This window comes from Phaseolus vulgaris, chromosome 4 (assembly GCF_051622355.1).
Source record: "Phaseolus vulgaris cultivar YP4 chromosome 4, ASM5162235v1, whole genome shotgun sequence".
Lineage (NCBI taxonomy): Eukaryota > Viridiplantae > Streptophyta > Magnoliopsida > Fabales > Fabaceae > Phaseolus > Phaseolus vulgaris.
This window is the reverse complement of record NC_143501.1, coordinates 42,707,932-42,721,919: the sequence shown is the minus strand read 5'-3', so window position 1 is coordinate 42,721,919 and position 13,988 is coordinate 42,707,932. Positions and strand designations below refer to the sequence as shown.

The 13,988-nt window shown below is 30.6% G+C and overlaps 1 protein-coding gene across 2 annotated transcripts; it reads right to left on the bottom strand.

Moving 5' to 3' along the window:
- Positions 1–8,318: 8,318 nt before the first annotated feature.
- On the bottom strand, positions 8,319–12,689 carry LOC137837647 (membrane steroid-binding protein 2). Of its 2 annotated transcripts, XM_090301409.1 has the most exons (3): positions 12,223–12,681; positions 10,053–10,104; positions 8,319–8,992 (listed from the first exon to the last, which is right to left on the bottom strand). In XM_090301409.1, exons 1-3 carry the CDS (start codon positions 12,528–12,530, stop codon positions 8,939–8,941), a joined length of 414 nt encoding a protein of 137 aa, XP_090157535.1. In that variant the 5' UTR covers positions 12,531–12,681; the 3' UTR covers positions 8,319–8,938. The 2 variants fall into 2 exon arrangements, with proteins under 2 accessions (XP_090157535.1, XP_068502825.1); XM_068646724.2 differs by lacking the exon at positions 10,053–10,104 and having other exon boundaries at positions 12,223–12,689.
- Between the last annotated feature and the right edge of the window lie 1,299 nt (positions 12,690–13,988).

Genomic DNA, 13,988 nt, shown 5'->3' with positions numbered 1-13,988 from the left:
GGAAGAAGAGGAGGGTTTTCATAACCTTTTCTTATCACCTAGTCACTTTCATCTTCTTCAAACTTTACTTCCATTAAATCCCATCTTTTCCCTTCTCTTTCACACTTTAATAGTTACCCTATATATCAAAACAGTATGGTAGCTACTCGCCTAACAGTATGGACACCAAATGCCAACAAATGCATAAATATCTTGTGGAAATACAAACCCAATGGGAGGAGATTAGAGGATTCATAAAGTGAAAGCAAAAGTAACAAAATTTGTGGCCTTCGATTCTTTCTATTTTTTTATAAAAAATTTCATGTTAAATACACTATAATAAGAAAATCATAAAATAAAAACTAAATTTAAAGATCTAACAATAATGAATTGCTATAGTAACTAAATTAGAGATCATTTTAGAAATTAAAAAAAATAGTTTTTAAATTTGTTTATATTATTATTAAATAGTTTCTAAATTGGTATTTAATTAGCTACCAAGGTTTTAATTACCAACTATTTAGATTCTAAATTTGGTAGCAAAAACCTTGGTTGTTAATTAGATACTAATTTATAAATCATTTAATAATAATAGAAACTAATTTAGAAAACAAAAATTTTTAGTTTCTAAAATAATTTCTAATTTAGTCACTATAGCACCTACTTATTTTTTGTCTCTAAAATTAGTTTCTATTTCATGATTTTATTGTAGTAATATCACTATAAAACTTGGTATTTCAGTTAGGTTGATACTTCAATATATCACGAAACAAAGTTTGTGGTGTTGAATTAATTGTTTTGGTATTTTTGTAAAAATAAATTTTGAAAATCTTGAGAGAGTGGTAGCAATTTAGATGGAATTTAATTTCTATTCAGCTCGGTTTCTTATCTTTATCAGATCCAAGGTGTATCATGGAAGGAAAAAATTATTTAAGGAAGGATGATGGTAGGTTTAAGGTACACACAGTTGTCGGAAAAGTAGGTTTCGAATTTTTACCTATATTCTATTTTTATTAAAATTTATATTAGGCAAACTTCGAAATACAAATTATTCAACATTTATATGTAATACATAAAATTTTAGTAGAGATAACTTTTTTGAATAAAAAATTAGAAAATCTATAAATGAGTTATAGATGTTCATTCTTAATTTTTTTTTAGAGTATAAATATGAGAATGTGACAACTTAAATATCAACTTGAGTCGATCATAATTTTTGATTCAGGTACGGTAATTCATTTTCAATTAAGCTTTCATTCCTTCTTCTTTTTGGGTGCTTGTTAAAATAAAATGAGTTTTAACTTATAAAATTTAACATAAACCTATTTATATGATGGATATAAGACTACTAAGTTCATCCACTAATTATGCTCATCTAATAACTCATTTGATTAACCAATTAAAAATAATATTCATAAGTCTCTAATTAAAAAAAAAATTATATAGAAAGAAATACAAAGGGTCCCTAGAGACACAATCACTACAAGAAAATCATGAAATAGAAATCACTTTTAGAGATAAAAAATAATTAGTTGATATAGTGACTAAATAGAGACAATTTTAAAGACTAACAAAATTTTTGGTTTCTAAATTAGTTTCTATTATTGTTAAATAGTTTCTAAATTAGTATCTAATTAGCAACCAATGTTTTTGCTACCAAATTTAGAAACTAAATAATTGGTACTTAAAACCTTGGTAACTAATTAGATACCAATTTAGAAACCATTTAACAATAATAAAAACTAATTTAAACTAATTAGAAACCATTTTTTTTAATTTCTAAAATGATCTTTAATTTAGTTACTATAACAACTAATTATTTGTTGTCTCTAAAACTGATTTCTATTTCAAATTTTTCTTGTAATATATATATATATATATATATATAAATAAAAAAATAAAAATATATATATATATATATAATTCATATTTTAGTCTAAGTCTTATCATTTATCCATGTACTCATCACATATACCCCTTGAACAACGTCACATGCACAACACTTAAAAAAGTCTTGACATAGAGAAGTCCTTCTTTAAAGGTGTGTATTTAATGCTTTTATGGACAAAAAAAATTATTTAACCATTCATTTAGCTTGGTTAATTGTTGGAGATCCCACGTCGACTAGAGATAAGGACATTTCATAATATATAAATGGGTGCAGACCTCAACCCTATGAGCCGGTTTTATGGGGTTGAGTTAGGCTTAAAGTTCACTTCGTAATATGGTATCAGAGCCATTTCGAGCCTATCCTAACGAGTGTTTGTGTTGGACCTATCGTGCCACCCGCTATCGGGCCGCTATCGGACCACCCGAGTTGGTAGTCTCGGCGTGAGGGGGATGTTGGAGATCCCACATCGACTAGAGATTAGAGTCTTTCATTGTATATAAGTGGGTGCAAACCTCAACCCTATTAACCGGTTTTATGGGGTTGAGTTAGGCTTAAAGTCCACTTTGTAATATTAATCACATTTGGCAACTAAATTAACTAATCATAGCCCCCCTTAATCACAACACATGCACCATATTTGAAAAATGTTACAGGGGATCACTCTTTAGAGTGGTAATTACACTAAAATGGTGTAATTCAGTAATGAAAATACGAAAATGAGTAAATGATGAAAAAAGTTATAGGAAGGACAATTTATTTTCAATGTCGTGTAAAGTGAGTACGAGACACTTAAATTTGACATACAACTTTAATTAAATTCACTAATTTATTTTAATTTTTTTAATAAAAAGAATGACAATTTCAAATTAAATAAAATACAAAGAAAATTTGTACTTGAAATCGTCAATTTTAATGTATTTGATTTGAACTGAAAGTGAAGTTGTCATCCCAATTAATGACTTTAATTGAATTTTTTTTTTATCAAAATGATAATTAATATTTTTTCAAAATAAAAATATGTATATATTAATTTAAAAATTGTTTAAAATTATGATCTGAATAATTGTGAAATTTTCATTTATATTATATAATATCAAAATTTTAATTTTGTTTCATTTAAAAAATTATATATAAAGTTAGAAGAATTAAAACTATTTTTTTTTAAAATAAAACTACCCTAAATCAAGTTTTGATATATTAATATATATATATGAAGTATTTTAAATAAATTAGGTTAAAAATAAGTTATGCGAAAAATTAAGAATATTAACTATTTTTAAAATATTGTTAAAGTTAAAAATATTTTTATTATTTAAAAAAAAATATGATCATGAAGTAGCTTTTATGGTTGATACAATTATAAATAAATGGGATATGGTTTATGTATATTTTTTTAGATTATGTAATATGAATGTTAATGAAAGTATAGATTATATAATATATAAAAAGTAATAGTATACATGTATTTATGTTAAAATAAATACATTAAAAAAATTAAATTATTGATTACAAGATGATGATATTAAAATATTTTATCAAAACAACATTACAAATAATGATTTTAATGGATAATTTTTTCTGTTGAGACCTTCATATTGGACATCATGACAGTAAGAACATTTCTTTGACTTGTTCTGAATTTGTTGATTCATTTCATTATGCAAATGAGTTGTAACTGGTCGTCCCGACTCTTAGTGTTACATGTGGGGTTCAGATATAAAAAATTTGGTCTGGTATAAGTAAAGTAATAAGCCTTGTTTCGAACCGGATGGAATTCAACTCCATGCATCTTTAATGGCGCGAAAGTTGTAGAATGGATCAACGAATGTCATCATTTGTAAATGACAAAAGGAACAAACAACAATAACATGACAACAGGGAAGCCGAAGAACTTGGAAGTGGCCACAATCACAACATCAATCATTTAATCTAACTGTATATGACTGGGGTTGTCGACCATGTTAGAAGGTGTCTAATTATTGGACATCAAATTTAAAACTATCTTGATTAAATCTACAAAGTACATAGTTAAATCTTGTTAAATTTTTCTGAGTAAGACTGTAATATCTTCTAGATAATAATGACTTGCACGTAACATGATGTCTATCTTCAAGCCTCATTCCACAAACCATGTTTTTTGTTCTTTCAAAAGTTGCCTTAACCAAAGCAGAAATTGAAAGGAAGGAGTTGAACGAAGTTCATGCATTCCGGTAGATTTGTCGTCATATGGTCATACCTCTTTTCCCCATCGTATGACTGAGTCCCCTTCTCTAACAGTATGTGAACTATCCAGAAAACTGCTTACTTGAACTCAGATCGCATAGTTGATAGTTTTGCCTATACAGTGGGTTACTTCATCTCATAAATTGTCACAAAGAAGTAAATGAAATTATTTAAATGGTAAAAGCTCATAATTATGTATGAAGGAAGGTAAGCAATGTTATTATCCATGTTAACCAATTGTCTCTTGAGCTCGCCATTTTTCTATTTTTTGTTTAAGCTCGATGCGATATGGCATATGCAATACACAAAAATGAGGTCATCTCTTTCCATCCAACTTTTTTGGATTGTAATACTGCAAATATGTTGGTTCCTCTATCATTAATAATGCACAAGTGCAGTTAAGGTGTCACATATTGTCACAAGAACTAGAAGAACTAGATTAAAGCACCCCGAGTCTCGCCTTCAACAATTGCAAACACCAATGAAAATATGTTTTGATTCCCCTCTCGAGTGATTGCAAGCTACAATGTTGCATGATATCTTCTTATTAGAAATGTCCCATCAACTTGTACAATAGGTTTGCAAAAAAATGAAACCATCGATACAAGACTTGAAAGACCAAAACACGTGATCCAACGTGTAACAAGATATGTTTTGAACACCATCAACCATACAAGGAGAATAATATAATGCACAATTGTCCCCATATTTTTTTCTTTTACTACTTCCAACCATCTAGAAATATTATTGTAGGTCTGTTCCCAATCGTCAAACGCCATAACAAGAGCTTTCTTTTTTTCCAGCCATGCTTTTCTATGTGATAGTATAGTCATGAAGATTTTTTATTTCTACATTTAAACTTTTAATTGGGATGGAGGGATTTGTTTTTATTGAAGTCAACACCATGGACACAATATGGATTGAGTCCAAATTAACATGGTGTATTGAAAGATTTATTGACAAACAAGTATGTTTTGCATCAACTTTCTTTATCTCCCATGGACGCTACCCCATTTATTTATAATTGTATCAACCCTAAATGTTACTTCACGAACATAATAATTTTTTTTAAAAACAAAAAAAAAAGTATTTTGAACTTTAACAATATTTATAAAATACTAAATATTTTTAATTTATGCACAACCTATTTTTAATCCAATTTATTTAAAACAATCCATATATATTTTTAATTATCAAAACTTGATTTAGGGTTGTTTTTTTGTAAAAAAAACATATTTTTAATTCTTCAATTTCATATATGATTTTTTTTAAATAAAAACAAATAAATTTGATATTATAAGCTATAAAATAAAAAAATCACATTTTTCAATTTATATAATTTTAAACAATTTCTAAATTAATAATACATATTTTTATTTTAAAATATATTAATTAATATTTCGATGAGAAAAAAATATTTCTACTGAAATCACCAATACATAGTTCCAACTTCAAATTTTTTGGACTTTAAACTGACGTTGTCATATCAGTCGACGACTTTCATTAAAAAAAAATTAAGTAAATTAATGGACTTAATTAAAATTGTATGTATGATTGGGAATTTAATTCAAAAGTCGTATTTCTTGTTGGCGACTTGCCCATAATTTTTACTGCATTTTTTCATTTTGGTATTTTCATTACTAAGTTACACAATTTTGATAATTTTTCCCTTAGAGTGGATGTCCAATGGTTTCTCTAAAAAACATAGTTATTTAACCTTTTGTTCAACCTAATTAATATATTTGATAACTATATTAACCAATTTTTTTATATCACCATAAAGATTTACAATGTTTTTTTTAAATTCATGTATATTTTACACATATAAAATATGATGTTGCCATTGTAACTGTAACTAGCCAATTGCACTAAACACATTGCATTCTTTTTTTCTTTATGTTGGTAATACTCTTGTTCCATCCTTCTTTTATTCTCTCTTATTTCTTTCCACCTTTTACAGTCTTTTGAAACATAACAAAGTTTCAACATCTTTCTCCTTTCTTTTGTCTTTTCACCTCTTTTTCTACATTTCCTTTCACCATTCTTGTTCCACTCTTCATCTACTTTTCTTCCTTCCTCTCATGTCTCTCTACTTCCTTTTACCCGAAATTTCTCCCACATTCTACTTCCGCATCTTCATCTTCATTTTCTATCAAGTAAGTACAAGAAAAAAGATAATTTGAAAATTGAACTAGCCTCTCTTTATTATTTTTCTTCTTCTTTTCTTGGTTCACTACAATTGGGTTTGTTTGTTTGTTTGAGTGCCTTCAATTGTGCAAAATAAATGGTTTCTGTATGCCAACTACAACTAATAAAGAGGAACAGGAAGAAACAATGAAGAAAGAATAAGATTTGTGATGATAGATTAAATGAAACCTACAATGCATAAAAATTATGGTCAAAAAACAATTTCATAAGGTATTAAAAAAGTTATATTAGCTCGTAACTATATAAAAAAATAATAACTACGTGAATTATTTCACTACACAAATTCTAATTTAGCCATATTCCATGTAATTACTACAACCAATATATATCCCATATCAAACTGTCTAAGGCATTTTCATAAGGTGCTAAATCAAACTTTTATCATTAGAACAGCTACCATATTAGCACTTACCTCTTATTGGTACCAACAACTTAAACCAATTCTGCCACAGACCCAATTCACCGTTTTGTAGTTGCTGTTGAAGCTTTTTCTTGGTCTGGAACTCATGAGATGACTTAAATTTGAGTAAACTATGTCAAACATAGAATAACAGTGAGTTGAAAAGAAAAATGTACATGATTGTTGATAGAAGCAACATACTTGAATGGGAAACAACAAGGATATAATGTTAGGAACCAAATCTTAAAAAGCAATAGCAAATGAAAACAAATATCAGTGAAGATAATATATTCTTTGATTTCTGAAAATATAACTGTAAATGCAAAAGGGAGAATATCCCCAATGTCCATAGAGCGCAGCTCCCACAGAGAGAAAGAGAATTCCCTCCCTCTGCTCATGTGCAAGCAAGCTGATCCTTTGGGCCTTCACTCTCTAATTTGGCTCTATCAATATATGCATATAATCCTATGAAGATAACATACTTCCTCCAAGAAAAAAAATAATATTTTGAAAATAAATACTCTATAATGGGAGGCATACATGGTAATAGATCAATCCAGAAGTATTCACCATCAAGCACATCCTTAGCAGTAAATCTCTGTCCAGAAATCTAATTGCCAAAAGAATATAGGATACAGATCTAGAACAACCATCCAAAAGGATATCTCCTAGTAGTGAATGCTGAATGATAATATCATTGGGTTACACCGAAAACTATATAGTGTATCATGTTTTAAAATACTTCTCCCTATTCTTGTATGAAAAATCAAATAACTAATTCATCAAGACCAACAAAAATAGTTTAGTTAATTTTAATTAACAACATTACAGATTAAATTCAATTCCAGAAAATACCCATAAAATTATAAGGTTAAAGTGGTTTAGTTAATGACATTACTTGTAAATGAAACAACTGAACATTTTATTCAGAAGTTAAAAAAATACTTGAGCAGGATCAAGTATCAGCATCTTCTCCAACAATTCCAGAGCATGACGATCAAAACTACAATTCAGTCAGAGAGAAAAGCTATTAAGAACATCAGGCACACAGGCAAAAATAAAATAGAAGACACACATGCAAAATAAAATAGAATGCAACATATACTTTTTTTCTTGCTTTTTTGGGCGAGGGAGCAGATAAAAACCATGTAGAATTACTTATTCTCATAATGACCCTTATTGTCTGAAAACTCCCAGAAGATGTCTTTTCATTGGTCTTGTTGGCTTAAACTGATTATACCAAGGAGTCTTGGAAACACCGGGCCAGTTCACTTCAACTGGTGCTCCACACAGCTCAAAAATCTTATTTAATTGTTGTATTTTTTTCTCAATGATTGCAATAGGTAGTCAGTAGAATTCAAAGTGATTGAGTTTATAGATCATGTCCGTGTTTGGATTTCCTCATGTTATATACCACTTTCTGGTGAATAGCAAAGATATTTCATTTCATCCTTGTAGGAAGTTGATGATCTCTTGGAGGTATGGTCTAAGTCTCTGTTTACCAAACCTTCCACAACAGTATAGTTCAAATTAAATGACATCAACTACATGCTAATTCATGGAATTAATAAGATGAGACATCAATCAAATTATTCCATGAAAAAGAAAGCCAAAGTATAATCACAATAAAAGATTCTACCTTGTACCATGCCATATAGATAGATTAAACGCACTCGTTCAATACTTGGCTCAGTACTCCCAAATGTTTATTGGGTTATTGCCTATTATAGCTCTCATAAGTTACATGAAGCAGCTTAAACACAGGAAAACTGAAAAATACTATGAATTTCTTATTTATCAAACAGAATACTTAGACAAAGGGACTGGCCTAAACTAATAACTTATTTTATAGTTACTGAATACATTTGGCAAGGATCAGTCTTTTTCAGAAGTTTCTAGATAGCAGTTTCCACTGTTTGCAAGACAATTACTCTTACTTCATCCAATCCAACTATTATTACTCTTTATCAGCATCAACCTCTGAGGGGGTTTCGTCATTTTTAACAGCAGCTGATTCTGATGGACCATCTTCAGTAGGCTTGGAAGATTCAGCATCATGGGGTGTTGATTCTGATGGTTCAGTCACTGGAACTTTCGTTTTAACAGTTCCAACTTTTACATACTTGGACATAAACTTGTATTCCCAGTCTTGCAAGGCCTCAAGCTCAAATGGGCCAAGACCAGAGATATCTCCTGTTAGATCTTTCTCGTCAAAAGACATTTTTGCCAAAGCTCTGCTAGCATCCTTCCCAGCAAATAGAGCATACGGTCCACCGGGTCCATAAAACATCCTGGTGGATTTTGAAAAGAAAAAATCAAATATAATATTCTTCGTAGCTAGCAAAACAAAATCAGGTATGCTTTGGGTTTTTCTGATGATAATAACCTTTCTTATTTTGACTAACAACAGATATACAAAGGAAAAACTTTGCAAGTTACACCTTTTCTTAGAGTTTGATTGTGCAATTCAAGCCTTTTCAAACCAATCATCCAAGCCAAAAACACAACAACAATAATATCCAACACGTTATCCAAATAGAAAATTGGCCCAATTTCACTGTATTATGGGATGAAAAAATGAGTTTTGAATCTTCTAATCCAGATTAACCTACTACCTAGATTACCCTTTCTTCCAGATTGTTGCATCACTCTATTGAAACCCAATATTCCTCCTTTAGTTTAACAGCTGAGCACTTACCTCTAAGTTTTATTTGACTATAGGTCAAGAATCTTAATCTACTATCAGAAGCTTACACAGTTTCATTTCTAAAACATGCGGCTTGGGATAGTTAGTTGGTATTTAAGCTCTTCAATGATCAAAACGTATTCCATCTGTTTTTAAAGTTAACAAATCTGGTCTTCTTTTTAATTTGCTATTCAAATAGTTGGGGATATGTGATTAATTTCAGATATGAAGTAGTTTTAAAAGTTGAAGTTAAATTTTTTTGTGAAAACATAATCAAATCTGAAGGAAGTTGGATGTGAGATTAGGATTTGTTTCGTTTCATTTTTGGCCAAGTTTAATATTTTTGTTACTGAATTTTGGGTGAAATAAGGTTTAAGACTTTGCTGGGTTCAACTGTGATGTTGAGTGGAAAAGGAAAAATAGAATTTGAAGTAGAAAAGGAAAAATAGAATTTGAAGTAGAAAAGGAAAATTAGAATTTGAAGTAGAAATGAAAATGCCAAAGTGAAGTTATTTAAGGAGACAATTTCACTCACGCTAAAGACTTGTTTATGACAGACTAAATAGAGCAGCAAAAAAAATAAAGCAAGCAACTTAATGATAACTAGCGTGATTAGAATTAAATGAAAATTGACAAACAACACGCAACTTCCCAATAAGTCTTACCAAACTACTACTTAAAAAATAAGATGCATGTGTTGCCCTCCCTTTGCCACACCTGCCCACAATCCTCAATCAGAAACTTTCATGAATCAAACTGTAAAAAAATTTGAAATTTTAGCTAATTTAACGAGTTAGATTTATCAAGTTCATAATTTGATAAAGCAGTATTTCTATCAGGCCTAGGAACCCCCAAATCATAATTTCCAGATGAAACTAAATATATACACGTTCATTATTTCTAGAGAGAGAAACACTGCAGTGATAAATGATGATTGATAACCCTTGACACAATAACCACCTTGATCAATCTTTCAGATCACCAAAAACTAAAGAACATATGTATGAATACTATATTTTGCAACCTCTCGTTAAGATGCATGAGAACTACAGCTAAAGTCATTGGAAGATAGATACACACTGCATTCATAAAAAGACAGACACCCTTCTCAACAAACTGACAAAGAAAAAACAACTGTTTACTTGAACGGTGAGTGCAATGAAATGGGATGGAACCTATGTAGCACGACACGGATACAGACACGGAGATCCGTATAATTTCTAAAATGTAGGATACGGGAACACGGATCTATTTATGTGCAAAAGTATGTTCCAAATTCTTTTGGGAGCAGTAAGATATTTTTCATGACTGGTTCAAAAGAATTTGTTCTTATTTTTATAATCATAATAAAAATTTATATAATAAATTTGAGTTTTTAGAAAGTTATTGTATTTATACCTTTTAAAATTATGTTAGAACCGTGCTAGAATTTTAAAAAATCCAACAAATATTTTTTTGAATTGAACACTTCACCGATAAGTATCGTACGAGTGTCGTACGAGTGTCGACACGGATACGTGTGTCCGACACGGATACGTCATTTAAGAAGAAGTGTCCGAGCCTCATAAGATGGAACAGAAAAAGGTTACCATTATAATGATTGGATATTTTTATGCTGGAACAAAATTAGTACTAGTTTATTGAAAGGGAACAAAATGAGGGATACTAGATGAAACAGAACAGAATACATTCCATCACATTCTATTCCATCAAATTTTAAGCAACCCAATGAATGGAACCAAGTATCATTCAATTCAGTTCTTTTTCACTCAATTTCATCCTTCTCCGTCAATATACACATATCCCCCAACTACAGAGTTGAAAGAGGAAAACTGAAATGAATGTCTCACTTTACATTTAGTGCATATTTGACTTTCAGTTGAGAAAGATGGAAAATTAGACAAAGTCACTTTCTCTCAAGAACATAAATTTGGTTAAATGTCATTATCAGTAAGCAATCCTTTTTCCACCCACCCACTTTTCCTCCTAATCAACGCAGACCCTAAGGCTAGATTAACAGAAGTGTCGACCAAGTGTTGAGAAGTGGAGGCCTAACAACGTATTTCAATACAACATTATTCAACTCCATACATACACATTCCCCATATTGAATCCCTCGATTTACCTTCCCACTCCTACCAAATGACAGCAAATATAGATAACAGCCTCATTATAAAATAATAGTAAATTGTAGTACACAACAGCGAATATTAGTTGCTAAAAGAGGGAACAATTACTTACAAAAGTAATCCAAACAAAAAGAAGGAAAACCATTGAAACGCATACTTGTCCAACAAAAACATGCATACAATTTGCTCAGGTGCGTTTGACGGTGTTCTCAAATTGGAAGTAGAGTTTCACCTTGATAATTTATGTTGAATTGTTAATATAAACCATTATTCCACGAATAAGCAAAATAAAACTCTGATTTTCACTAGAAGAAGCCTCTATAACCTATATTGACATTTATTGCGCCAATTATTAAGATAAACACAAATTTTACCAAGAAAGAAAAACAAAACTAAAAGCATATGTAGAACTGCATGTAAGATTTGTCCATTCCTGAAATACATATCTAAGAAAGAAAAAAAAAACAGAAAACAAAAAATGCCTCCGTTGACCGAAAAAACGAAAACCCAGAACCCAAATACCCAGAAACAAAAAGAGTAAAAACCAAACACAAAAAGAACTACTAAAGGGGTCTTGTGTTACGCTGAGTGGGTGTCATGAGTCATTATTATACCAAACAAACGATAACCCAGAATCCAAAATCACAAAAAATCAAAAAGGGCAAGAATAAAAAACAAAAAAAAAATGGTCTTATCACCCCTATACCTGCTCTGCGAAACATCATAGATCTGAGCCTTGATGGCCATGAGGAGGGGCTTCTCGGGGTCAGAGCCGTCGTAGGCCTTAAGTTCCTCTTCGGTGACCTCGCCGATCTGAACTGGGGGTCGCAAAGGCTCCATCTGGGGCTCGAAGTCGCGCGGGGCGTCGTGGCGGTGGTCGGAAGAGGGGAAGAGGCCGGAAACGACATAGTAGATGGCGAGAATGAGGGCGAGGAGGGTGAAGAAGGTGGCCGTAGAAAGGCCAGTGTAGGCAATTATGGCTTCATTCAGTGTCTCCCATAGTTGCAGAGCCATCTTCACTGGTTGTTGCTGCTGCTGCTGCACACTGTGTTTGAGTTTTGGTATGAGTGAAAATAATTAGGACAGAGAAGAGAAAGGATGAGAATTTTATGATCAGACAACACTATAGTTTTCTTTTCTACTCCCTGTCATGTGTCCTTTCCCACACTCTTTTTCTTATTTTTTTTTTTTAATAGTATATTGATTAAAATAACAATTAGTTTTTTTAATTTAGTAATTGAATACGTCTATGATTTTTTATAATTCTTATACATATTTATTAAAAGGAAAAATAACTTTTGTATAAAATTAATTTTTTTAGTGATTTATTCAACATTAATATAATTAATGTTATTTTTTCTTTTAATAATATATTATAGATATTCAACTACGTTAATCGTTAATAAAATTAATACTGTTGTAATAATTTATGTTTAATTAAATAATTTTATTTCATTTTTGTTAATTTTTTTACTTTTATAATATACCATTAGAGTACACTTTTTATGCTATGGTAAGAAAAATTATATCGAAAAAAGACTGTTAAATTTTTGTTCATATTCAAAAATCATAAATCTTGAAAATCATAGGTCTTTGGAACTATGGTTCCTATAAGTTTCTAAGTATTATTAAATTTTTTATGTATTATATAGAAAGAAGAAAAATTATGTTGTTTGTATTGAAACTATAATTGGTTAACTATCAACTAATTTAATGAAAATAACATTTTTTCAGTGAAAATTTTATTTTAAATAAGAAGAGTTAGACTTAAAAAAAAAAGTTTTCCATTGAAAAAAAAAATCTATTTTTAAAAATATTATTATATGTGTTCCTATAACTTGTTCAAGACATTCCTATCGAATCACTTTTGTCTTCACCTCTTTAGATTTTCGAGAAGGTGGGTATTAGTAAAAATATTTTGGTGCTTAATGAAAGTCACTTTTATAGCTTCGTGTTGGAATTCATAGTAATCCCCTTCACCTTGAGGGGCTCCTTCTATTTATATTGTTTAATTGAGCTTTTTCTGGACAAAAGGATTATCAAGGCCCAATGGTTGCTTAACCATGCTTTACAATCCCTGATGAGGATTAGCGCTCTTATTAGTTCGTTAGGATGCGAACACCGTCCTATCGTTAGACCGTCCGGTCATCCGACAACTCGAACGTTGTCAATTTGCCGTTGTTGTTACAAAATGGCCTTCACTTTCCCAGACAAGCTTTTGACTCTTTGTCGATTCACTTCATTGATCCTAGACATAACACTTGCCCCCAGGCTTGAGCTTTCTTGAGGAAGCGAAAAGTCTTAATTGTCGACAATGGTGGCCTCTGATTGGCTTTACCAAGGTCTTATCCGTGGTGTGCTGGATTCGCCATCAAATACTGCTCGTGTGACTGTTGGGTTATGAGTCCCGCCTATGCTACCATTGATGTGACAGCTAGCTATCTTGTCATGTCTGAACTGTCATGAGATCTA

Excerpts from the sequence above, each read along its gene's own strand:
- LOC137837647 (XM_068646724.2), bottom strand. The coding sequence starts at position 12,530 with ATGGCTCTGCAACTATGGGAGACACTGAATGAAGCCATAATTGCCTAC. Across the intron at positions 8,993-12,222 it reads TATGATGTTTCGCAGAGCAG|GATGTTTTATGGACCCGGTG; the intron begins GTATAGGGGTGA and ends AAAATCCACCAG.